Here is a 24,573-nt window from a genome sequence, read left to right as displayed (position 1 = left end):
TGTATTTTGTTACTTATTAAGCGAATATAAAAAAATTAATTTTGGAATTAAAATTATGAATCACTTTTTAAGTGACGAACGATAAATTTCGTGCTCGTAAATTTAACTACCGAATTGTATTGTTCTCTTAAGAATTTTGTATTCTATTTAAGCCTCCCAATCTGTGCTCAATTTGTAGCGAAGTTGTGCATATAGTGATTTCGGGCTCAGCGGGATTAAAAGCGTGGTGCGGTGTTCAATTTGCTCGGCAGCTGCGCGCCCATTGTGTGCCATTTTTCCCACTTAGCCCACCTGTCACTACAGCACAACTCTGACATATTAAAATGCAAGCGAGAAAACAGCGATGCGATGAAAAAATCTCAACCTCTGCGTCTTGGCGGATCGCCCTGTCTCAGCAAAAATTGCGTTTGGCGAGAAGAAAATTGCACCAAAGTAAAGTAATGCACCGATAAAACCAAAGTTTCCAGCCGGTTCGTGACCAGAGAAGGAAAATGCGTCTCGGCAAAGTGAATTAAATTTTCATTCCAATTAGCAAGAGAGGTAAAATCAGGGAAGAGGCAGTTTGGCATGCTGGGCTCGAAGTAGACTGATTGCGGCGGTCGGATTTTACGGCTGCGTGAAAGATTGATGCGGGCTTTTAGAGCGAGTTTAAATTAACGCACGTGCAACAACGCATTTTCTTAATTTTAATACATTCAAACGGCTTGTTTGAAATATTTTTTTACTATTTAACACATTCATTAAGAGAGCGGCATAGTAGAAATTAATCATTCTCTAATTATCTCTTGGTTTTAACCAGCGGGGGCCAGATTTGTGCGGCGCGCAGATATGGCGTCCAGTGAAGTATGGCGGGAAAAAACGGTTACGTGAAAATGCGCGAAAAGAACCAAGTTTTGGTCAATACTATGACATAATTTGCATAACTTATACTAATTGTGTCTTTTGGACCGTAAAAACAAACTCTTTACACTCGTACGGGAATCCAAAGAGAGCTTTTTTCCCACATTCAGACGCCATCTTGGATCTGCGCAGTGGGAACCAATTTTACCGCACATCTGGACCCCGCTGGTTTTAACTATATTAATTTAAAAATTCGAGTGGTTGTTTCCATGAGAGATTAATGAGGGCCTTAATTATTTTTTTTAATTTTTGTTAGAGCACCATCCTGTTTCTGGAGAAAAGGGCCTCTTGATGTCTACAAAAATGAGAATATCTTGAGCTCTAATTTTTTAATTATATTTATTTTATTGAATTTCTGTAATAATTACTGACTGAAAGGATTAATAATAATTCAACTCTAGATTCCACTCACGAAAACTATTAAAAAAATCCCCAACGTAAATAAAAAAAGGAACCTAGCTGTTTTAATAAAATTGGGAATTCTCAGGGGAAACAATTTGTTGGCAAAAACAAGACTAGTACCAGAGAAAGATGCAATTTAAGATAAATTGTTGTGTTTTTCCAGCATGAACAAAGTTCAAATTCACGAAAATCGTCGCGTAGAGAGCATCTTTTGTCGGTCGGGAAGCGGCGCGTTGTGCTGAATGCTGCTGCGACGAGGAGAGATGGAATCTGCCGGCTGGCAGAATGTATTTGCCTGCGTGCGTTCTCGAGGAGCTGGATTCCTCGAGAGCTCATGTAAATATGGCGAAACACAGCGCAGCAGTCTTTTTCTATTTGCATGCAGATGAAGACGAGTGGCTGTTGGCGAGATGAGATTGCGTTTGCACGCACCCCTCGCCGCCCGCCGTCCGCCCCCCGACCTGATGACTGCTTTTGTGCTCGCCGAGTGAACCTGCAAGATGAGCACGAGAGCGGAGAATGGAAGCGCAGCAGCAGCAGGCCACGCGATTATCTGCCGACACACACTTTTGGAAACACGGCGACAATTGATTGGAGAAGATTAAAGCCGGTGCGTTTGACTCACTGTCAGTTTCTCGGTGGATTCCCTTTTCCAAATATAAGGGGTCAAAACGAAAATTAGAAATAAAAAAGATGGATATTTTTTATGCGTCTGATTTTCATTATTGAATCAAATAAATACGATTTTTACAGCTTTAAAAGACATTTATGATGTTCATGACATTTTTTAATATATTTTTGTACGACATCTTATATTTTCTCTAAAAAAAACTCAAAAACTTGCTGTCTCGATACTTTGAAAGATTGAATCTTTGGGGATTTTTGATATTTCGTCTGTTCTAAAGTACCTTTAAAAGAGCGTTAATGAACTCAATTTCAAATAAATTCTTCAAGCTAGCTGAACAACCAAAAAACCAGGCGAATAGGCACAATCTTATTGATTTATTTCCAACTTTTGATTAGATAAAGTTGTCGATACGAATTGAACCAAAAATATCTTGCTTTTGACGGATGCAGATTACGCTACAGATTGTATATTCAAGCTAGATTTTTTCCGGATTGTTCTTTTTTAGCTGAAATACAAAACGCAACATGGTTTCGCGTGGAACACTTTGCATTTTCTTTGCTCTCCTGATCATTGGCGCCACCATCTCAGGTTTGACTAACATTTAAAATTTCGTTTCGTGTTAATTAAAATGGTTCTAGAAACACTGAAAGATAATTTAGTAATTAACATTTTAATTTTCCATAGACGCATCAGCTGGCTGCGCTGATGAGGCACCCGGTGGTAAACTTCAATCACGGTAACGGAATTAAAATTTCCATTGTGTCATAAATGTATATTCCACGTCTTATGATTTAAATTAGCATGGACCAAGAAAGGGTGCCTTTTCACAATCCGAATTACAGACCGAAATCCATCACTAGAATTTTAGCAGGAGGAAGACATCATTATGGACGCCATCGGTACATAACAGCCCGTAAATGATTGGGAAAAATCTAATCCTGATGTTGTTGTTTCGCAGTTTTAGTCATTATTGTCATTAAACTGAAGAAAATTAAATGTATTGGTAAATAATTAAATGGTATATAGATCAAATATACGATTGCGCTGTTGTTTTATTTTATAAAAATCCAAAAATATAATAAAAACGATTTTCACGAAAATAGTAGAAATTTTGAACTGCTGTTTGAATTTTTTAATCAATCAGCTGTGTATCATTTGTCAACGTGTGTTGCTGATGCTCATGGGCCTCTTTGTGCAAAAAAATATTCACTTTTAGAACAATCCGAAAAGAGCTTTCCATTTATGATTGAAATTGTTGTGTTGTTTAAAGAATTTTAGAAAAGTGGGCGACAGAAAAATATGTGCCACAAGAATGAATTCACAGAATCGTAGCTTACAGTCTGTACAGATGATAAACAGATGATAGAGAATTTAAGAAACTATAAATACCATAATTGATGAATCCGCTTGTGCGGCTTTTAATTTTGCAATGAAGAGGATGTAAATCAAAATCTTGTTATTTAATGCCGAAAATTCCAGAACCATTTCAATGAAAAAATATAAATATTTTAAATTTCTACCTGTCATTTAACAACATTAAATTCCTTCAGTAACCATAATATCGCGATTTTGGCAATGGGAATAATAGGAAAATGTGTTATCATCTCTTAACAAGATTTTCTAGCCAGTTGTTATTCAAGGTCGTAAATAAAGAGAAGCAATCAGAGGCACCCATTTCAGCTCTAACCGGCTTATAGTACCTACTTATATTGCAAAGAACTCTGAAAGCCAACATGAATTATCACTTCGGCGGAGAGATGCACGGCTTTCGTCTGAAATCGGTCAAAAGAAACTGCGGCAGAGTGCATAATGCAGACAGACAAGTGCAGCCAGAGGCACTCGATCGCATGTGATGCACATTTGAATAAAAGCAGCACAGCAGCAGCAGCAGCCGGAGTGAAGTGCGCTGCGGTCATAATGCAGTCGCTCCCGCTGCTTTGTGAGGGCGCTAAAAAGCTCATTGTTCAGCACGTGTCGCGAAATTGCGCACACAGCGCTTTATTCCACACTCAGACCCCACATTTCGCGTCAAATTTCGCGCTAAAATGCTGCCTTTTACTCTCAATCCACTCGGCCGACAAATTCACCTCAAAAGTAGGTTAGTTGGAAGCTATAATAATGATCGATCCATCGTGGTGAAAAAATATTAATATTTAAATTGGTAAATTTAATGCGGTGTAATTTTTTTTAAAGTTCTCTTAAAATATACAGGAAAAATATGTATTGATTAATAACCTTTTTTAGACGCAGCTTTCTCGCTTGTTTTAAGTGATAACAAGAGATGATTTTTTTAATTAATTTATTATTATGCAGGTTTTGCAAAAAAAAACAGCTTTTAACTTGATGACGTATTTTAAGATTCACTCCTGTTTGACCCAAGAAAAATACGATATATGGGAGCCTGATGAACTAAAAAACTAACATACATCATAATTCATTACACGCCTGATAAAAATTACGGCTCAGAGTCAAATGTTCTAGCTAACGCTGAAAAATTCAGCGTTTTCAAAGGTGTGAGTGTTTGGTGTTGGGTTTCACCATGCTGATTGCCAAATCACGGCTGGCACTGAATAAATTTGCATTCGATGCAAACAAAGCAATAAAAGGGACACGCACGATAGGGTTGGCTTCAATTGCGTGGTTGGACCAACAAATCCGATTAGGAGCGGACAACGAGAGCCAAATTTTTCGTATCTGCAAACACGAGCGAGTTTTATTGACAGAGAGGATGAAATATAAGTACAGCGTTGCGGAGTAAAATAAATTTTCGGCATCATATTCTATATTCGTTAGCTCCAGGTTTCAACTGTGATTTGTAAGGAAGAAAATTGGTTATCCCTCAGTTATTATTATTTCATATAAATAGGATACAATCAAAGCGATTGAAACTTTGCGAAGTCAATTATTCGTTACATAAAAATTTGGTTTGTAAATATGAAAGTACTTATTTATTAGTATTTTTTCATTGAATTGCCTGGGCTATCCTTATTTGTATTATTTATTGTACTTAAAATCAATGTGAATTTAAAATAAAACTGCCAGAAATTGATAAAAAAAATATTTCATATAAACAATCCACTTTTTACTAAACTAAGGAAACATTCTTTCAAGTGTAGAAAATTTTTCATTCAATTAAGGGTGGGGAGAGCTCGCGAGTGAACTGCCATGTGACAAATCCAGCAAAGAAAACTTGCGATGCAAAAGTATTTTTCTTTTCTCCAAGTCGCACGACGTGAAGAGGCGGTAATTGAAAAAGATATATGCAGTGCTCCATTTCTCTCGTTTCTTTCGCAGAAGCAGCAGCAAATGCAGCGCCGGGAGTCGAGATAAAAACGGCCGCGACAGTGCAGAGAGAGCCATTTATTCTTCGCCTTGTCGACTTTGCCGGCGAAGAGAGAGAGAAGCAGGCGAGAGCAGAGACGAGATGATATGCAAATAAAAATATCTTAACAAGCGTCCGCGCTGATCCTGTTCGGCGCCGTTTAAGCGCGTGAGAGAGAGAGAGAGAGAGAAGGAGAGAAAGAGCAGGAAGAAAGAGGCTTAATTAAGTGCGAGAAAGAGAGAAAAGCTTTATTCCACACACAAGGGCTGCGTGTTTTTGTTTGCGCGCGCCGTGGGTTTCCTGCGCTCTTGTTCTCGCGTGCGCGCTGACAGCCGCATGGCACAAAACGCTTTCTCTCAATTGCTAAACAAAAGAGTCTTTTCAACAAAAGTGTGAAAACCAACGCAGTTTACAACACTTGTTGATTCAGGTTTTCTTTTTAATTAAAAGATAGGATTGAAGTGAGCCCATGACTATTTAAAACGGTATTTTTTTAAATCACTTCCTACGTTGCATCCCCGGGGGCCGGATTTGCGCGACGCGCAGATATGGCGTCTGGTAGAGTACGGCGGGAAACTGGCTTGGAAATTTTTTCAAGAAAACATCTTCAGCATAGTGAATATTTTTGTCGTTATTTCTTTACTAACAACCGATTAACCCGGTAATTGGCGAATCGACCACTAGAAAGCACATCAGGCCAATTGAAATGTAGCAAAATACGTGGGAATGAAATAATTAGGTTGGCACGCCTCTTTTTGACGCTTCTGATTGGCCGCTGAACTGTCTCCTGATTGGCCGGCCTCCATTATTTCGGTGCCATAATATTGATTTCTGACAGGCGGGAACCAACATAGATCGAAACCTGGCCCCCGGTGCAACATTCTGAACAAAAGGTACCAAAAAATACTCAACAAAAATAAGAAAGAGGCCCCCACGCTTAGAATAATAATTCTCCTTTGATGATTCTGAGAATTTCCTCTTGTGTAAATCACTAGATATCTTTTCTTGTAAAAATTTCTTTGCTGTTTACTTACATTGGAGACACACACACGCGCGCGCGGAGTCAAACTTTTGGCTCGGCGCGTGTTATCAGCATAATGAGCCGATTTTCACGTGCGCTGGCGGCGAATCCATTGCGACCGCAGCCAAGTTGGACTCGAATGAATCATCGGTCGGGGCATTAAGCCCTCGGCGAGTTGCGAACACGAGTGCAAAGCCATAAATACAAAACTTCGCAAAGACCACGCGCGCAGCCCAGAGAATTCTACATATATATAATTTAATGCCGTTCTCAAACACGCCGGCGAGAATCGCGTAACTGAACTCTCACCCGAAGAAAAACACTTTTTTAAGTTTAGAACAACTTTTCTTGTTCTCTACTGTCAACGCATATGTAGGTGAAAATTGATTAATGCGTTCATTAGGCGAAAACAAGTGACTTTTTAAATATATTAAGAAAAAATAAAATTAATGATTAGAGACAAATTAATAATTTTATTATTATGTCACTTTTTTTTGCTCTTTTTATCCCTGTCCTCCGAGGACCGGGAAGGGCGCGCACTGCACTAGCACGAATGCTGAATCCCGGGTCCCAATAACACCGCGAACGGATTGAATGGGCGCACCAGGCCGCACATTTCAGGAACCCAGCCCACTCAAGGGCCACTTGCCTCCGCACCGAGGACTGCATTGAAACGCTAGACATTCGTCCCGTGAAGCCAAATCACGCATGCTGGAAAGGTGCAAACCAGCAAGTAGCGAGTCGGCGCCGGTGCGCCTCCCAGACCGTTGGGCAATTTGAGCAATCCGAGTCACTATAAACTAACTTAAGATATCAATTGATAAGAACTTTTAATTTTTTTTAGCATTTAATTGAAGCAAATAGTAGATAAAACTGTATTGAAGATTTATTTAGCTACTTGTAAATTGTTAAGTGTTTAAATTTATATTTTATTCATGGTAAGTAGATATATAGTGAATATTTGGCAATTAAAATCAAGATTCTTAAATTGCTTAAGTAAAAATTTAATGACGTGCAAAAAATAATCCATTTTTTGCTAGAATACTGAAAATTGTTTAAATTTTGGGATTGTACTCACTCTTGGTGCGTTTTGTGAACATCGAAGGAGCGAAAGGAGAGCTCCACGATCTGGTCCCGGCGGGCGACGAATGAGTAAAGCAGACACTCGATACCCGAGTCGTAGGCGCGTGGGAAGTCTGGGCTCTTGAACGTGCCAGACGTCTTTCCAAAGGTGCTAGTGAAGTGGATACACTCGCACGCTAAAACATAAATAATTACAATAGTTAGATTTATTTAATCATAGGTCTGAAAAGTTAAATTAGGAAAAATAGGGTAAAAACGTAAATTCAGCTGGAAAAGTGATTTCGACACATCAAAATGATCAAAATCGGGAATGAAGCAGGCCAAGAGTTCAAATTAATGTAGCATGTTTTTCATCTGATTCTCGAATGAATAGGATGAAAAGTTCGCAAAAAAAAACGAAAACCGCTCTTGCGTGACATAAATCAGGAAAATAAAAAGGCGTTCGATGTGAATAGGAGATAAATCTGTCCTACTTTTTTATCTTTTCGCAGTGGCTCTAATCGAGCTTCATTCAAGTTTGGCCCCAATTGAAAAGAATTTCTTTCAGCCTTTGTTTCCAGCCGAAAAACGCTGCTTTTTGACGCTACGCTGGAAACGCATTAATTCGCGTCAGAGTGCGTTGGAGCGCGTGGGACGTTGGCAAAAATTTCTTTTCCGCGAAGCAGAGAGAAATAATTTGGACGCGCGGCGTGCAGAGGACGTTGGTCAAATATTTATGTGCGTTTTGAGCGCTTTTCGCGTGCAGCACAAAAGCAGACGGCTCGGGCGCTCTGCTGAAATTGCTTGACATGCCGAGAAACAATGAGAGTTTGAATATTTGATGCGCCGCCGCCGCCACCACCGACGCCACTTGCGCCCGCGGATTGTTAAAGCTGACCATCACCGCGCAAAAAGCAGATTGCCTCGTGCCAGACAGCTATTCTCAACATTCGCAACGATCTTGATAGCAGCGTTTCGCTTCAAATGTAATGCGAAAACATAAACGTTTATAATTCAACATTGGTTTCTAATTTGATGCACCAATTTTCAATTCCAGACATCATTATTTTTTAAGAATAGAAGACGTGGGAAAATTATAGAAGAGGATCTTACCACAATTTAGAAAAATTCTTAGTACAACAAGATAAAATAATACAAATTGCGAAAGAGAGGAAATTTTCAACGAATAAGTTTAAATTTATGAGAAACTCGATTTCAAAGCTCAAGCACTGTCTCCTTTCTAAAGATCCTGATTTATTTCAAACTTCGGGAAATTTAGCTCTCAATTCGCCCATCTTTGGGAGGTATCGAAATAATGCGAATGACAAAATCGGAAGTTTTACTCGGTCCTAAATTGATTTTGCACAATGTAGAGACGGAAAATGCTTAAATCGGCAAGCTAAAAATTTATTGGACCAATTGCCAGAGCTACAATAAGACGCACAAAATGTTATTTATTGTTGCTTAATAAAAGCCCATTTTAAACCATTAAATTCAAAAGGGATGGTGAACAAAGTTCCATTTTTGCAATTACTTTTAAATCGAATCAATGATTATCCTCGTTACATTTGTATTAATTCGATTTTTGTTCAGTTAAAATTAAAAAGGCAAATTCCTAGCGATTTCCCAAAGAAAGATACAATGCCAAATATCAACTAAAAAAATGTAAAATAATATTTTTTGTGCTTTTTATGTTAACTGGCATTTATATAGTTACAAACCAATATTCAATATTAAGTTTGGTTTAAAAATCTTTCACCATTATTGTTAATTGTTTTTATTAATTATATTAATGTATTTGTTTCTATGTACTAAATTTAAAGATTTGTTCCGACGTAATATTCTACAATTATATTTTTATTTTAATAAATAAATTATATATTTAACACTTAACAAGATGAAAACAGAGAAAAAGAAAACTTTAAATTTCTTTAGTTTTGCCTGGGTTTGCTTAAGGTTATAGGTTATTATAGGTTAAAATATTTCTTATCTGCACAGTCATGGAAAAGATTGAAGTTAATTTGTCCCAAACTAAAACATAACTCGTCGTCCTGACTCGCACAGGAGGGTTAAGTCATTTCCTTTATTTATACAAAATGTATATCTTTTACACTTGTTCAACAACTGAATGTGTATTGCTTTTGGTGAAAAAATATTAGAAGAAAGTGAAAATCTTATTTTAAGTCACAAACTAATATCGCTAATCGATTTCTGAACGTCTTTATAAGCTTCAATAATCATTTGGGATCATTTCCACCAATCTCTCCATATGATATTCTTCTAGTTGGACATATTTTCATTTCATTTAAGCCGAAGCATTTACGAAAGCGTAGTCTTTTGTTAAAGGACAAGGGGGAAATTGCTTTTATGCAGTTTTTCCATCTGACGAATAACAAACCCGACTTTGCTCACGAAAGCGGAAACTCTCGGGAGAAGATGTCACAATTGCAGGTAATTTCGCTGGGCAAACGCGAGTGCTGGCGCATAATACACGGCACGAGAGAGAGGAAAGCTTTTTCTGTTCCCTAAGCCCTGTCCGTTTTGCGCCGAGAGAGAGAGAGAGAGAAGGCTAACGAGCGCAAAAGCAGTGCAGCGTGAAAAATTCAAACGAACGAGCGCGAGTGTGTGTGTATAAAAGCGCGGCGCATAAATCCGAAAGCCAATACATAACAAAGGGCCAAAGAAGAATGGCTTTTAATTTCCTAACGCGCGCGACTCTGGTTGCCAATGATCCGCATCAATCACCGGCTGCTAGCGTGCGGCAGAGGAAGCGAGAGCCATTCAATCAGGCCTGATTCCAGCCTGAATATTTCATCTTTCACGGCACCGGCACCACCAGCAAAGGCAGAGAGAGAAAGAGAAAGATAAAGGCGGCAAAGGTAATAAATTACAGCGCCAGATATACCATCTCTTTCTTCTAAAGAACGGATGACTCATAAAAGTTAATTTACTGCTGATTTCTTAGGAGATATTCCGCCGATTCAGTTGAATGCAAACGAAGCCTTTCTTCTGTCTGCTCGGAATTAAATTTGTACACTTGATTTGGAAAATAAGGGAAATTTCTTTTGAGGATTAACTAAGAAGAATTTTCATCTAAATAAAGTAGAAATATATTGGATTCCAAAGTCGAAAATGCACCTCCATCAATTTTCACATTTAAGAGGTGAATCATTTATATGTCTACTACTTGTTGTGTCGGTAGAATTGTCTCCGTTTTGGCGAAAAAAATGAAATTAAATAAAATTTCTTTAGATTACAAATTCAATTTCCGAGTTGTCATTTAAGTTACTGAGTAAAAATGTGTGTATCAATTAAACGGAAAACACTTTTCCTCATTGAAAATCTAGATTTATTTCTCCAGGAGGGAAAATAGCCTTATGATTAACACACCGTTGGATGATGAATCGCTGAGAGAGGAATCGAAATCAAGCAAAATCGTTTTCGGCAAGCATTTTTTTTCGATAAACTTGGAAAATTCAGTATAGAAATTTAACTGTTACTCCATCTTGTGATTTGATTCTTGCACATTGTGTACGTATTGTAGTTTAGTTAAAAATAAATATATTTTGTGGACTATTGGTAGAACTTAAAATGAGATAAAAAAGTATAATTTATTGCTTTGTGGTTAAGATAAAATTTAATTTATGAGTATATTGAATTAAAGAGAAAATATGAAAAAAATATACTAAATTTGACCATTTTTTCGATTTTTTAGAACCATATAGCGTAGCAAACACACTTTATTCGTTGAATTGAGAAAACATTTTAATAAGTTATAAAAACAACTCCACCTCTATCATAAACTTCTATTAGAAAATTTATTAATTTTCTGTCAGTTGATACAAATCCCGCTTGTTTCATAGTGTACAGATGGCTTCAAATAGAGGAAATTTAGACTTTACATTATATTGTTTTGGCAGTTTTATATCAAATTTGGGTTCCAATTTAACCAGATTTATTTAATGTTCTGAAGCTAAAAATTTAGGTCATTTTATGTGTCAAAAAGAGAATCTGAAACCGAATAAATGGCCAACCCTAATTACTGCCCAAAGAATCCCCAAAATTAAAAAAAGAGCAACGAAAAATTTTTAATGTTTCATTTATTTATTATTCAGTTACTCACTGAAAAATATACATTAATCGTAATAAAAAATGTGAAAAGACAAGCGACCATTCGTCGCAGAAAAGTCGAGAAGAAGAATTCACTTTAGTAGAAGCTAATCTCGAAGTTATAGACTAAATTATTGTTAATCAAATTAAGGATAGAATCGCATCACTGAAAATTTATATGGAGAAAAGATGAAATAAATTAATCTAAAAATATAATATATTACATAAATTTATCTTTTGTAAAGAAATATAAATAATTTGAAATAAAAATTTAAAAAATAAAAAATAAAAATATAAAAAATTAAACTAACTTTGGCTTAATTTTATTTAAAATAAATTATAGAAAGATAAACTACAATTAATTGTACAACTTTTGGATTTTATAGATGATAAACTAATTAAGTTTATTTTACAAATAATTTCAATCATATTTAAATATCATCCATTAATATAAACCATTTTCTAAAAAAACATTAAATAATTTAAAAAAAAATGAAACTGACTTGAGCATTTTTGTCTTGCATGCCATAGAAACGTTCAGGCTAAAAATTCCTCCATAGACGAAATAGTGAGGAACATATATAGTGACGCAAAACATAATTGGCAAAAAATTCGCATGGTTCGTGACACTTGGAAATGTTAGGTAATAGTCTTGAAAATTCATTTTTCAATCGTACAACTTCCAAGAAAATACACCGTTTAAAAGTATCTCGGCATCCAGTTCTGTTTCTCCCCCAGGGAATTATTTGATTACTCCATTCACAAGAGAGTAATTCAATTTTTCTGTTTCTAGACGGAGATGAACTCCCCCGTGGCGCCAGAAGTCGGCGCAAAAAAAGAGAAGCGAAGAGACAAATCGAAAGTTGTGCAAGCGTGCGAAGACGCTATAGCTGTTTACAAGGTGCGATACAAATGAGGCTAATTAAAAAGGGCGCCCAGTCATGCTGCAGCAATTATCGCGAGAGCACAGCGAGCAGCCGGCCATATTTCACTTGCAGCGCCATTAGCGGGATCGAGTCGTCTCTCTCTCTCTCTCTCTCTCTCTCTCTCTCTCTCTCTCTCTCTCTCTCTCTCTCTCTCTCTCTCTCTCTCTCTCTCTCTCTCGCGGCAACGCAAAAAGACCAACTCGAACGCGCGGGCCAAAACTTTCCGCCTAAAACGCCAACTACTTGCCCCGGGCTCGCTGATTCCTTTGCTTCGATCGTCGTTTTCGAGAGACGCGATTGCAGACGAGCAAGACCCATCGAGTTGAAACCGCTACAAAATTTAACAGGAGGAGAAAGGGGGGATTTTTTTTCTAGTTTAGACCTTTTAAATTTTAATTTTTGAAAATTTTAAATAGCAAAAAAGTATCCTTATTGTTGAACTGATAAAATCGGAAACAAATACCAGGACAGTTCATTTATCGTATTTTTAATTCATTTAAATTTTGGTATAATTAATTTAATATTATTCTGAGAAAAATGTTGCAGGCAGGAATTGCGAGTTGCACGTGCTACAGCTAAATGACGAAATAAAAATTTACATCTGTTGACATTGCATTAATTGTAAAAGTCACTTTTCTTACTTAAATTCCATAGCTTTACTCCGTGTAATTATTTTTCGGATGATATCTACGATCAAATTAAAATCTTTTAAGCTGCTTTCTTTTAAATGAAATATATCAGTTCCGTATTAATTATTGCAACAGATATGAATGGCGCAAGAAATAATGACTCTTTTGAAACTAATGAGATATAATGCGAAACAGAATAATTATTGCATCGGAACGAAATCAATCCTTTATCGAGCTGTCGCAGTAGAAGTGGAAGCGAGACATTCAGTCGTGACGTCATTGGTGCTCCTCCCATCATTAAGATTCCAAAAATAATCATATTAAGGAGGTTGTGCATACCTTCCTTTTGAAGAAAAAAAAATTGAATAACGAGAACGATCCTTGCAGATTTTTTTCTGGAGCAGTAGATCAAAAGTATAAAAATTTACTCTTATATACTGACGGAGAATAACGTTTTTGATTTGATTTTTCCCTTGCATTTTAAATCCAAGAAAGAGTTAAAAAAATGCGTGTCCTCATTGGGCCTCAAACTTTGATTAAGTCAAGATCTATACCGTAAACCTGTAAAAAAATCTAATTAGGACGATTAGAAAATTTTGTAAATTCAAAGCAACAGTGTTGAGCTTAAGCACATAAGAGATCGAAAGTTATCGAATTAAAAATGAATGGTGATGCCATTTGATATGTTTAAAAAAATGACAAACAAACTTTAAATTTTAATTCGTTTTTAAAAATATGTTTCGTAGAAATCTAATTAATGATTAGAAAATTTTGCAAATTCAATAAAAATAAAAATCCCTTATGTACCTCAATCAAATGATTTAAAGAACATAATTATATAAGTTTCCTGGTGCAAAGTATTTTAATTAAATAAAAAATACTCATTTCGCTGGGCCCACAGGAGGATGGAGGTCCCGATTGGCCTGCGGGCGCAGGGCTCTTAGGCGGAAATCGCAGCATTGTCGGCCACACCAACAATGGACGCGTTACACTTGTTTGCGGACGGACAAAGCCGGGCGGCGCGTTGCTAATGTGATTAGCACGCCGTTTCGCCTCATTGGCCGCCCCTCACAAATTAATTAATTAGCGAACGAGAATGAATGCTCACGTTTCTCCCAAAGCCGGACAAAAGGCTCACTGCCCGACTGATCTGCCGGCGAAAACACAAACGCGCGATTCTCTCCATTGTTCCTCCAGACTGGCCGACGCATCGAATCGAATTTCATGCATTATGCCTCCAGCCCAGACAGACTTACTTAATATAGACTGAGAGTCTGAAATAGCACATAAAAGCCTGGTGAATCGAACACTCGCGTCTTGCGCGGTTCATGTCTTTTATGACCCTACTTGCCTGATAGTTTAATGTGTTTTAAGGATCAATAATAATGATAATCTATTCCAGATGTTACGGACGATTAAGATGAAAAATTCAGTTTTGTTTATGACAAATTATAAAGTTCTAGCTAGTAGCTATATATGTACATTATTTATTAAAATGATGTGTTATTTTAGTTTTAATATGTTTATTAGATTTAATTCCTAATAATATTCATCATAGCAAGAACTTTAAAATTTGTCATAATCAAAACTATGCAATTTTGTCTATTATTATTGTGTATGATTTTTGGAATAGATTTTTTAATATTGATCCTTAAACCACTTTAAATTATCGTGTTAACTATGAATCCGAAATTTCACATTAATAATCATGGTAAATTTCTGTTCTAGCTATATATGTAATTTATAAGGAGTTAAATCTAATCACAAAATATTATTTATAAACTAAAATAATACATTATTTAAATAAATACTTGAGATAAAAATTAATAATTATTAATTAAACAAAAAATTAAAATAATTTTTGGAATTTAATTGAATTAAATGTTAGATTTTTTAATTTAATTTAAAAATATTTGTTTTAAGTACATTAAAGCAGTATTAACTTATTATATTATTATATTAGAAAGCAAAAATTATCCTGAGATGAAATTCACAATTTTTCCAATACTGTGCAGCTAGGTTTTTTAAATATTTAAATAAGATGAGAGGAGCAAACAGTAAAATTTATCCAATTAGGGTTTAATTGTATTGCAATTTCAGAAGAGGGTTTATCTGTTTCCTCTAGCCTTCTTTTCTTCGATCCAATTCAATTTATTTCTCCAAAACAAGCAATTCAATATTTAAAATAAAGAAAACCACAAAAAGATTAGGTGAAATTAGGGTATTTTATTGTTTGCTAACTGCTTTTGAAACTCACGGTTAAAATAGTAGCTACTAGCTAGATTTTTTTAACAATACTATGATAATAATTTTGACATGAACTATAATATTTTCCTCTATACATATAATCTTTAAATTGTCAGTGATATTCTATTGAGAGAAGTTCCTTTTTAGATATAAAATTCATTGTTGAGTAAATTGCAGCTAAAATATGGATCTAAATTAACATGACTCTTGACCAATCCCTCTACCAACAAACCCCTCAACCCAGGACTTAGTATTTAATTTTCTAAACGCGGGAAAAACGTCACGAATTAAAAACATAATGCTGATTATTTGGGTAATGCATTTGTTGTTCGTTATAAACGTACATGGAAAAGAGACGTTTTAAAAGATAATTATTCCGAGCAAACTATGCAGTGCGCTCTTGTTAGAAACTTACTGCACGAAATATAAAAAACAAGAGAGGAGGTGGAGTCTAGTAATTCTCCGCAATGCCAAAAAACGACTAATTAACAGAAATGGAGAGCGGGGAGTGCCGGACTAATTTCAAAGCTGCGGCTTCCGTCAAGTCTGCTCGAGCAAAAAGATTTTAATCCGGGGCTAAAGCTTTTATTTTATTTTTTCATATACTCCCCGCGCTTTTATTCACGAAAAGAAGTTGCTTTATGCGTGCTGCATGGGTGGCGGCAAAAACACAATTTTCCTCTCAGACGCAAATTTCCATGCACACAACCGACACGTATGTGTGTTGTGCTCATGGCCGTTTATGCCAGAGTACATTTAGGCAGGCCCGCAAAGCAGCACACCACCACCCAACGGCCGCTTTATTTAATAAATAATAAAAGTCTGCCGCCGCGCGCGCCTACCAGCGTCCGTCGAGATTGCCCTTTCGCTCCATCCGCGTTTTCACCTGGGCGCGCTGCTCTTCCTGCCAGCCAAAATTCCTCACTAACTGAAGCCTCTGGGGATTCGGAAATTTCTTATGAGCCTGTACTCGAGAGGAGGATTTCGTCTGCCAGCAGCACAAATTATTTCGAGCAGATTTAATGTTGAAATTTATCCAAGTTCTCTCTGTTTCGTCTGAAAATTTGTTGCTAGTATAAATTTAATTTTTCTCCTGCATTGAAGATAAAATTTATATCCACTTGAAGACAGTTTTTAATAAATCAAGTCAATTCTCTATTTAAAGTCGATCGATACAGGATGAAAATTGAAAATTATTCTTGTATAATTCAACAGTTGCAAAACCCCTCAGTGTTTGAAGCCACCAACAGATGGCACCACCGTATACTTTTGTTTCAAAAATTAATTTTAACTCACTTCCGCTGCGATTTCCTATCGCTGTGCTTTTTTCACTTGGAATGTTTTATTTTGACGTGCTGAAAGCTAAAACCAGTTCAGCCAATCGCCGTAGAATCGTCGGAACAGATTTTTTTATTTCTAAAAATAGTTTTTCACGTTTCTATGGTGATTGACTGAACCGATTGTAGCTTTCAGCACGTCAAAAGAAAACATTTCAAGTGAATAACCCACAGTGGCTGGATTGAATCTGAAATCGTAGCGGAAGTGCCTTAAAACTAAATTTTTAAGAAAATATACGGTGGTGCCATCTGTTGGAGGTTATAGTTACCGTTATAGTTTTCGGAATCAGCCTCCACGTAAGCCCTCAAGCGGTGGACAAAGAGAGCGCCATCACTGCTCAGGGTGGCAAAGAAAAGGAGGGGTAAATTTTAAAAATAAATATTCAACCGCTTGTTGGATTTTCCTTTGTTAAAAATTACATGTGAATCAAACAATCCATATCGATAAAGATCAATAATTAGTACAACAGAAGAAAACTTGACTGATTACAAAAATTCACAAATATCAATTTATATGTGCTAACTTTTTTTGAACAATTCAATCACGTAAATGCATATCCATCAAACCTTGGTGTCATCTATCTTTTGAGATCTATCTTTGAGATTATTGTGGTGGATGTGATGTAATTTATAATTATATCATACCAATCAAAAGCAAGCTTTAATACTTTGTTTTGTATTTATCCAAATAAACATAATATAATATAATAATATTATTTTATGATAAAAATTGGTAATTTTTTATTATGTGAAACATGTTAAGTAAAAATATAATATATAATTGAAATTAAGTAATAAAACATTTAAATTTTATATTTTGTATTGTATTTCTAATATACTAAATTAATATAAGCATTTGATAAATAAAAAACTTTGTTCTACAATTTGCCATAATAAAAAAACCTTCCTACAATAAAAATTTAAAATTTTCGAGTTTTATCCAAAATTTACAGCGTTTCGATCACATTTTCTTGGCAGATTTCGATTCCTCCCGTCGAGATCTGTCCAACAGCGTATGAAACCATTTAGGAAAACTCTTTTTGTGAAATAGATAAGATTTCAAATAAGGAGACAGTCCTCGCCTTTTGAAAAGAAAGCTAACTTTGCAGCCAATTTCCTCAAATATTTATAGTACTGCTTTGGTAAATTTTGTCTTCAGCTGAATCCGAAGTAAGGGATAATTTCATGCATCATGCATTGGCAACAAGGATTTCCCATGCTTTTGCAGTAACTGTCCTCTTGAAATAGATAAATAAATGCATTTCATAAAGTATTCCTTGTCAAGATTATAAAATTCCATAAGCACACATTCTTTAAATTGTTCGATATTTTCAATTTTGATCTTTATTGCTCATTATTCAAAACAAAACAGTCTAAAAATTATTATTTTTTATTACTGAACAAGACTAGAGCACTCGCCATACAATTATGTGAAAAATTTTAGTAATTATCACGTGAAATCTATTCTTAACAGTAAGCTAGTGAGTTCAAGGATCAACGAGAAAACTAAAATTTTAATTCGTGTAGAACCAATCCATATGGAAACTCAAAGCATTGTAATACGTGTGTGCGCTCGCATTTCAATTGGAGCGTCAGAAGCCGTGCGGCATTTTAGGCATTCAAGGGTGTTTTTGCCGGTCCCGACGGCGTTGGGGGCAAAAAGGCATGCTCCCGCACCACGCACGCATATATTCCCGACGCGATGCCTCCGCGCTGCACTCGTTTTTTGCCTGCGACGCGCAATTATTTGCCGTGTTTGCTCCGCCGCCTGGGAATTTCTTGGTGCGAGCGCGCGCGAGTGTGCCAACGACACTCCCCAATTTCGCAGCCTACCTTAATTAAGGTGCCTGCTTTGTGCGTCGCCTGCCGCGGCAATTAACCTGCAGAAACGCAATTATTTTGCCACTCGCGGCGCTGTTTGCGCATTTGCAAATCCGGTTTGTTTCCCAGCGCGGCTCGGCGGCCGACCGACACTTTCCCAGGAAATGAAGCCGCCGACGCACAAACCCACGCGAGGTGCTACTTTTCATGCCTCGTCTCATTTCGAATGCATACAACTTTTGCTTTGCCGCTTTCCACCTTTCATTTAACTTTTTCGTATAAATATGCTGTAACGGTTTGTGGTAGTTTAAAATATTATTTTTAATTGTCTCTTTCCCTCTATTTTTTAATAATATTGCGCCGCATGCACGAGTGTGAAAAGTGTGAAGCGAAAAGGAGCGACATATATTGTAAAATATAGAGGTAAAATCGGACAGTCAGTCACCCATAAATATTTTTTTCCAGAAAAAGAGGTATTCGTCTATGGATAAACAGGTACTAAATCCTGCCATGACAAATTTTTAAAGAATTAAAAATGAAAATGGGCAAGATCTGAATTTTAATCGCTAGGCTAACTTAGTTTTTTAATTGTTCCGTGTAATTGTTTTTTTAATTCGATTTTATAGTAGCTTTTATCATCAGCTCTATATATAATCAATTCTCTCTCTTAGGTGGCGGGTACAGGTCTTTGCAAATTTATTTCCTGATGAGAGATTTCGTATTAAAATAATATATAGTTTTGGATTTCAATTTCCGGAAACATAATTAATTAATTAATTTTGATTAGTAAAATTTGATATATGGAAATTATAGAAAAAATTCCGTTTGTAGCGAAAGTCCTGCAGTAAACATTTTTGTCAAGCTATTTATTCTAATATTTCCGTAATTTGGACTCATATTATATATCATTCTCTGATTTAAATCAAAATAAGCTAACTCTCCAGTCAGTGGCAAACATTAATAAAATAGTTAAATAAAGTTTATTACTATTTTTTAAAGATAAATGCGTAGATATATGTAACTTTATCATTTGGAAAGAATTATGATACTGCTTTCAAATACATAATCACAGAGTTCAGTTTTGATTAAATAATAAACTATTCAATGATATTTTCTTAAATTCAACAATTATTTCAACTTTCGAAATCATTTTTAACTTCAATATTGCAGTTATAAAAATATCACTGCTTAAAGTTTATATTCAAAACAAGTTGAACTCATTGAAACTCTGATAAATATAGATAATCTACGCGGAAAAGTTGGAAGACTGAAGTGCTGTTGTTGACCTAAATTATTTGAAATCATGAGTTGTTGCAGTCTGCTGAGAATAATTCAATTTTAAATTAAATAACCAACAGAAAGCTATTGAATAGGAAATTTCGTAATAAAACAAATTACAAGCGATTAATTAACAACTTCACCGCTGTTACGATGGATTTTTTCTCGCTATTTCCTATTGAATTATGATAAAAAGATAATGAAAAATTGTTTTGAACTATTATATCAGATTATGTATTTGCTTAGCAGATGTTTAATAAGGATTCCTTACCATTCCACATAGTTTTATTACAAAAAAGTGTTGAGAAAACAATAAAGGACGTTCCTCAATATTTTTATATAATTTTTCTTTTATTTTTTTTGCTCTCTTCATCAATTAAAAAATTGAAAAATACGAAGTAAATTTAAAAGTTCATTATTTTTGTAAAAGTTTTTAAATATAAATATAGACTGTAAAAAATTATCAAATACAAGGTTCAATTTGTTGCTAGATTTAGAATTTAAAGTGACTGAAATGCTCTCTTTCATAAATTTATTAATTATATTTAAAAATAAAATCTGACTGACAACTAACGTAAAATTTTTTATTAATCTGATTATTTTGCTTTATAGATATGCAACATATAACTATATTAAAAAATGCGACAGTTTTTAACTAAATGGTTGTAGGAAAAAAATAAAACACTAGAATTTTCACCATTCTGACATAGAAAATGAAGAATTTAACATCATTCGTCTTATAAGGTAATTATAAATAAACAAGAAACCGGCTTGAGACGCGAATTTTCCCTCTTTCATCATTGATTTTCCACTTCCGAGTTCCACTGAAGAAAAGAACTGAAGACTCGTTTGTTCTCCGTTTCAAGTTTTTTTTTCTTCTGCTGCGTGTTTTCTAAGAAAAGCACACCGTTTTCCAGCGCTGAGGCGAGTTTCGCCGGGTTGCTGGAAACGGAGCTGTGTGTGCACACTCGAAAAGTGTGCTGACGTGCGTGTAAGTTTATGTTTGCTTTCCCCACTTTTCGCGGGCGGAGCGAGCCGGCAATAATTTATTCCGCGCACCCTCGCAGCCGCGCGCGCCGGCCCGAAACTGCAGCTGCATAAAAATCTCGTTTTATTTGTAAAAAATAAAGGAGCGCGGCAGTAAAATTGCACGCGTGATCCAATTACCGCGTCGTCGCCGAGGATTGCACTCGCTCTCAACTTGCGAAAGAGGACACAGCGAACAACTCCGAGGGGAAATAATCTAGAAATCCTTTCGAGGAACTCGCGACTGACTGACTGAGAGGGAAAATCGATTCACTTGCAAATATTCATGCAGCGAGCGCTCAGGGAGGCAAAATGAAGCTGAGTAACCGTGCAAAATGAACTAGGAGAACACTTAAGATATGAAATGCCTAGGAATACACGCTTAAAGCGTGTTGTTCAGACACATTTTTGCTTGGTACAAAGTTCAAACTCCCACGACCCATTTTTACAAGGAAACCAGACCTGTAGACTTTAAAGACCGTCTTTGACGGAGTTTTTCAGCACACAAATCGATTCTTGAGGGTCGAATTGGGTAAAATGGATATTTTTGGCGACCAAAGAGTGCAGCGTGACGTGCGTAGCACAAGTAGAACTTTTTTACCGCCAAAATATATGATCCTATACATGCGAGAAATGCGAATGCGTCAGAGCTGGCCCACGCGAACCGCCAGCTGCTAGCGGCTGACGTGACGCCTCTCCTCGGCCACACCAGCTCTGACACATGCGCAGTTCTCACATATAGTTTCATTTTGTTTTGGCGGGAAAAAAGTTCACACATCGCGCTGCACTCTTTGGTCGGCAAAAATATCCAATTTACCTAATTCGACCCTCAAGAAATGATTGGTGTGCTCAGAAACTTTGTCAAAGATGGTTTTTAATGTGATATTAAAAGAAAGATTATGCGAGAGCTTTAAATGATTTTTTTAGGCATTTCCATGATTATTTAAAGGACACTGGTGTCGAAAAAATAGCTTTTTAAGTCCAGATAAAAATTCTGATTATCAGAGTGCTGTTAGAATTTGTGGAAGCCGTCAAGCGATGGACCAAAAGAGCACCAGGGTGTCAAAGAAAAGGAGGGGTAAATTTTTACAATGAATATTCAGCTGCTTGTTGGATTTTCCTTTGTTGATGATCATAATCGAATTTAACAATTGTTAAAGAGGAAAAAAATTTTATATACTAACGTTTGAAATAGAGACATATCTTAAGCAAGCTCTAATATTTTTCTTTTGTATTGACTCAAATATTAATAATAATATTAAATTAAAACAAAGATAGTAAAGTTTAATATTTAAAAGAAAATTTTACCTTATAAAATAGAATATAAAATTAAATTTTTATTTTAAAAATATAAATTTTATTACATATTTAAATTTTCTAACAAACAAATTTTTCTTATAATTAAATATAAGTTATAAGCAACAATAAGAAAAATTAATACAACATTTAAAACCTACTTAATTTAACAAGAGCGTAAATTTTATAGCTGTAGAATTTTTCTTGAAAAGACTTCTTCGAACTCAACGATAATTCTACAGTAAATATTTTTGGTTACTGGTTATTAAGTTTACACATTTTAGGTGAAAAATTGCTCGCTATAGTGGGACAAACCCAGCGTTCCTTATTTTCTTTATTTTAAAATAGATCTTTATCTTCTTGTGGAAGAGGTACAAAAATATTGCAACTCCAGCATTGGAGGAGGACCAAGAAAAAAAACACGGATATCTGCGGGCGTATTATCAAAAAATTCTGGATTGTTTGGGCGAGTTGCGCGAGCGCATTCTCTGGACACGACAGATTAATTAAAGAGTTCTTTGATCACAGCCGCGGCAAAAGCGAAAGTTGGCGAACGCGATTTCGATTTTAATTAAACAGGAATCCGCATTCCTATACAGCGGTGCCAATAATAGTTTCCAATTTAACTGCGCGGAGCAGCATTCCGGCGGAGGCTTTGCTTCATAATTTGCGCATAATCGCCGATTACACCCGGAGTCGCGTTTAATGAGCAGCGCTGAAAGCCAGTTGAGATGCGATATCTGCGCTCCGGATATTAAAGTCCATCAATCAATGGCGGAAGAGTCAACCGAGACTTTTCATACTTGACACCGAGCGCGCTGCTAATCCCGGTTCCTTTTTTTTCGAAAACAGAGCAGGAAATTTAGTGGCGGGAAGAGGGAGCATGTTTAATGAAATTTCGGCGAAATGATTGACGTTGGAAATTTCATCAGGAACTGTTTTCGGGCCTCTTCCTTTGACGCGAACAAAACAAGACGTTCTTATAATTTATTGTTCCACCCACGAACATCGATTTATTGTCATATTCGTTCATAGAATTTGTTCCTGATGAGAACGTTCAATCTCATTTTCTATATAGAGAAGCGCGCGTAATACAGATTTCTAAGGATCAGGAGAGTGATAGCGATTTTGAGGAAAGTGAGTGACGTGAATAAACTTATCCTCTGCTTGGAGTGAAAAGTGTTCAAAGGATTTCCGTGTATATTTGAAGAGCAAAGTGTTTGCCAAACACGTCCCAAGTTCATATATATATTTTCGTTTCTCGTCGAGTTTGTTTTAAAAAGCAATGAAAAATTCTTTAACAGAGTTTATCTCTCCTCAGGCACTCAATCTAGAAATGAAAGACCAGCAGCAAACAAAAAAAACTCATGAAATAATGTTGAACCGTTATTTCCAGGTGGCAACAGTTGCAAATTGTTTATTGAAAATTTCTGATTGTGAATTTTCAAGTTTTCTAAGCTTTTAACCGTCTTTTGACTATCAGATAAGATCAAAACATTCAGTTTTAGTCCACTTTTATTTTACTTTTATTTGTATTTAACAAATAAATCTTTCCAAAAGACTTTCAATAATATTAGTTATCATTTTGGAGTTGCATAAAATGAAAATATATAAAAAATTGTGAAAAATTCTTCAAATTATACAATCACAAGCCTTGAAGTATGATTTTATTGATCTTTCAGCCTAAATTCCTGCAGGGCAGATTTTTTCATAAATATTAAAATTTTGCTTCTTTTTCAAATTACTATTGAAATTTGTTCATTAATTGTTATAATTTTAACGTGAAATGTAAAGAAAACAGGCATGTATAAATATTTTATTTATATATTTTTTGAATAAACCCATTTTTAATTATTGGGTTGAATAATACATAGTTGTTACAGTTTTTTTTAATTAAAAGCCATTCCGTATGTAAGAAAGAGAAATATGTGGGTAAACCTGCAAGCTTGGAAAGAATCCTTTTGTTACCATGACAATTGCATTTCATTTTTTACTCACAGTCAGAAAGCTTTCTTGAAAATATATTAAATCAAACAATGTTGCATTTTAAAGTGGAATGATAGTGGGCAACAATTGAAAATTATTTAAATTGTTGGATGCCTTAAACAATTGACCGATAAACAATTTGTTCAACAATTTGCAATAATAAAAAAGGACCTTCCTACAGTAAAAATTCAAATTTTGCCAATTTTCTCCAAAATTTAGAGTGCTCGAACATATTTTCTTGGCATATTCCGATTCCTCTCGTCGAGATCTATCCAACGGTGTATGCCACTTATTGGGGAAACTCTTGGTTTTGAAATCAAATCGGATTTCAAGTAAGGGGACCATTTGAAAAGCACGGTAACTTTCCAGCCAATTTTCTCAAAAAATTACAGCGCTCCTTAGGTCAATTTAGGCTTTAACTGAATCCTAGGGGACGAGTTTATGCATTGGCAACAAGCATTTTCCAGGCTTTTCCATTATCATTCCTCTTTAATGTATCTAAAATAAGTACATTTTGCACTGGAAATTATGATTGTAGCAATTAAAACCATCTTCTCAAGGTTTTTGAACTGATTATTGTGC

The 24,573-nt window shown here is 35.6% G+C and overlaps 1 protein-coding gene and 1 long non-coding RNA gene across 4 annotated transcripts in view; one reads left to right on the top strand and one right to left on the bottom strand.

Moving 5' to 3' along the window:
• LOC135939548 (suppressor of lurcher protein 1-like) overlaps positions 1 to 24,573 on the bottom strand; it is a 213,717-nt gene that overhangs the window by 136,127 nt on the left and 53,017 nt on the right. For all 3 annotated transcript variants that reach the window (XM_065484014.1, XM_065484013.1, XM_065484015.1), the window contains exon 4: positions 7,352 to 7,532. In XM_065484014.1, the coding sequence (XP_065340086.1) occupies positions 7,352 to 7,532 (181 nt within the window). The remainder of the gene's footprint in view (positions 1 to 7,351; positions 7,533 to 24,573) is intronic.
• On the top strand, positions 2,411 to 2,956 carry LOC135939550 (uncharacterized). Its single transcript, XR_010574749.1, has 3 exons — positions 2,411 to 2,518; positions 2,615 to 2,666; positions 2,731 to 2,956. It is a non-coding gene; the product is annotated as an uncharacterized LOC135939550 (long non-coding RNA).

The sequence above is a fragment of the Cloeon dipterum genome, chromosome 3 (assembly GCF_949628265.1).
Source record: "Cloeon dipterum chromosome 3, ieCloDipt1.1, whole genome shotgun sequence".
NCBI lineage: Eukaryota > Metazoa > Arthropoda > Insecta > Ephemeroptera > Baetidae > Cloeon > Cloeon dipterum.
The sequence above is the reverse complement of the archived record's forward strand: the minus strand, read 5'-3'. Positions and strand labels throughout refer to the sequence as shown.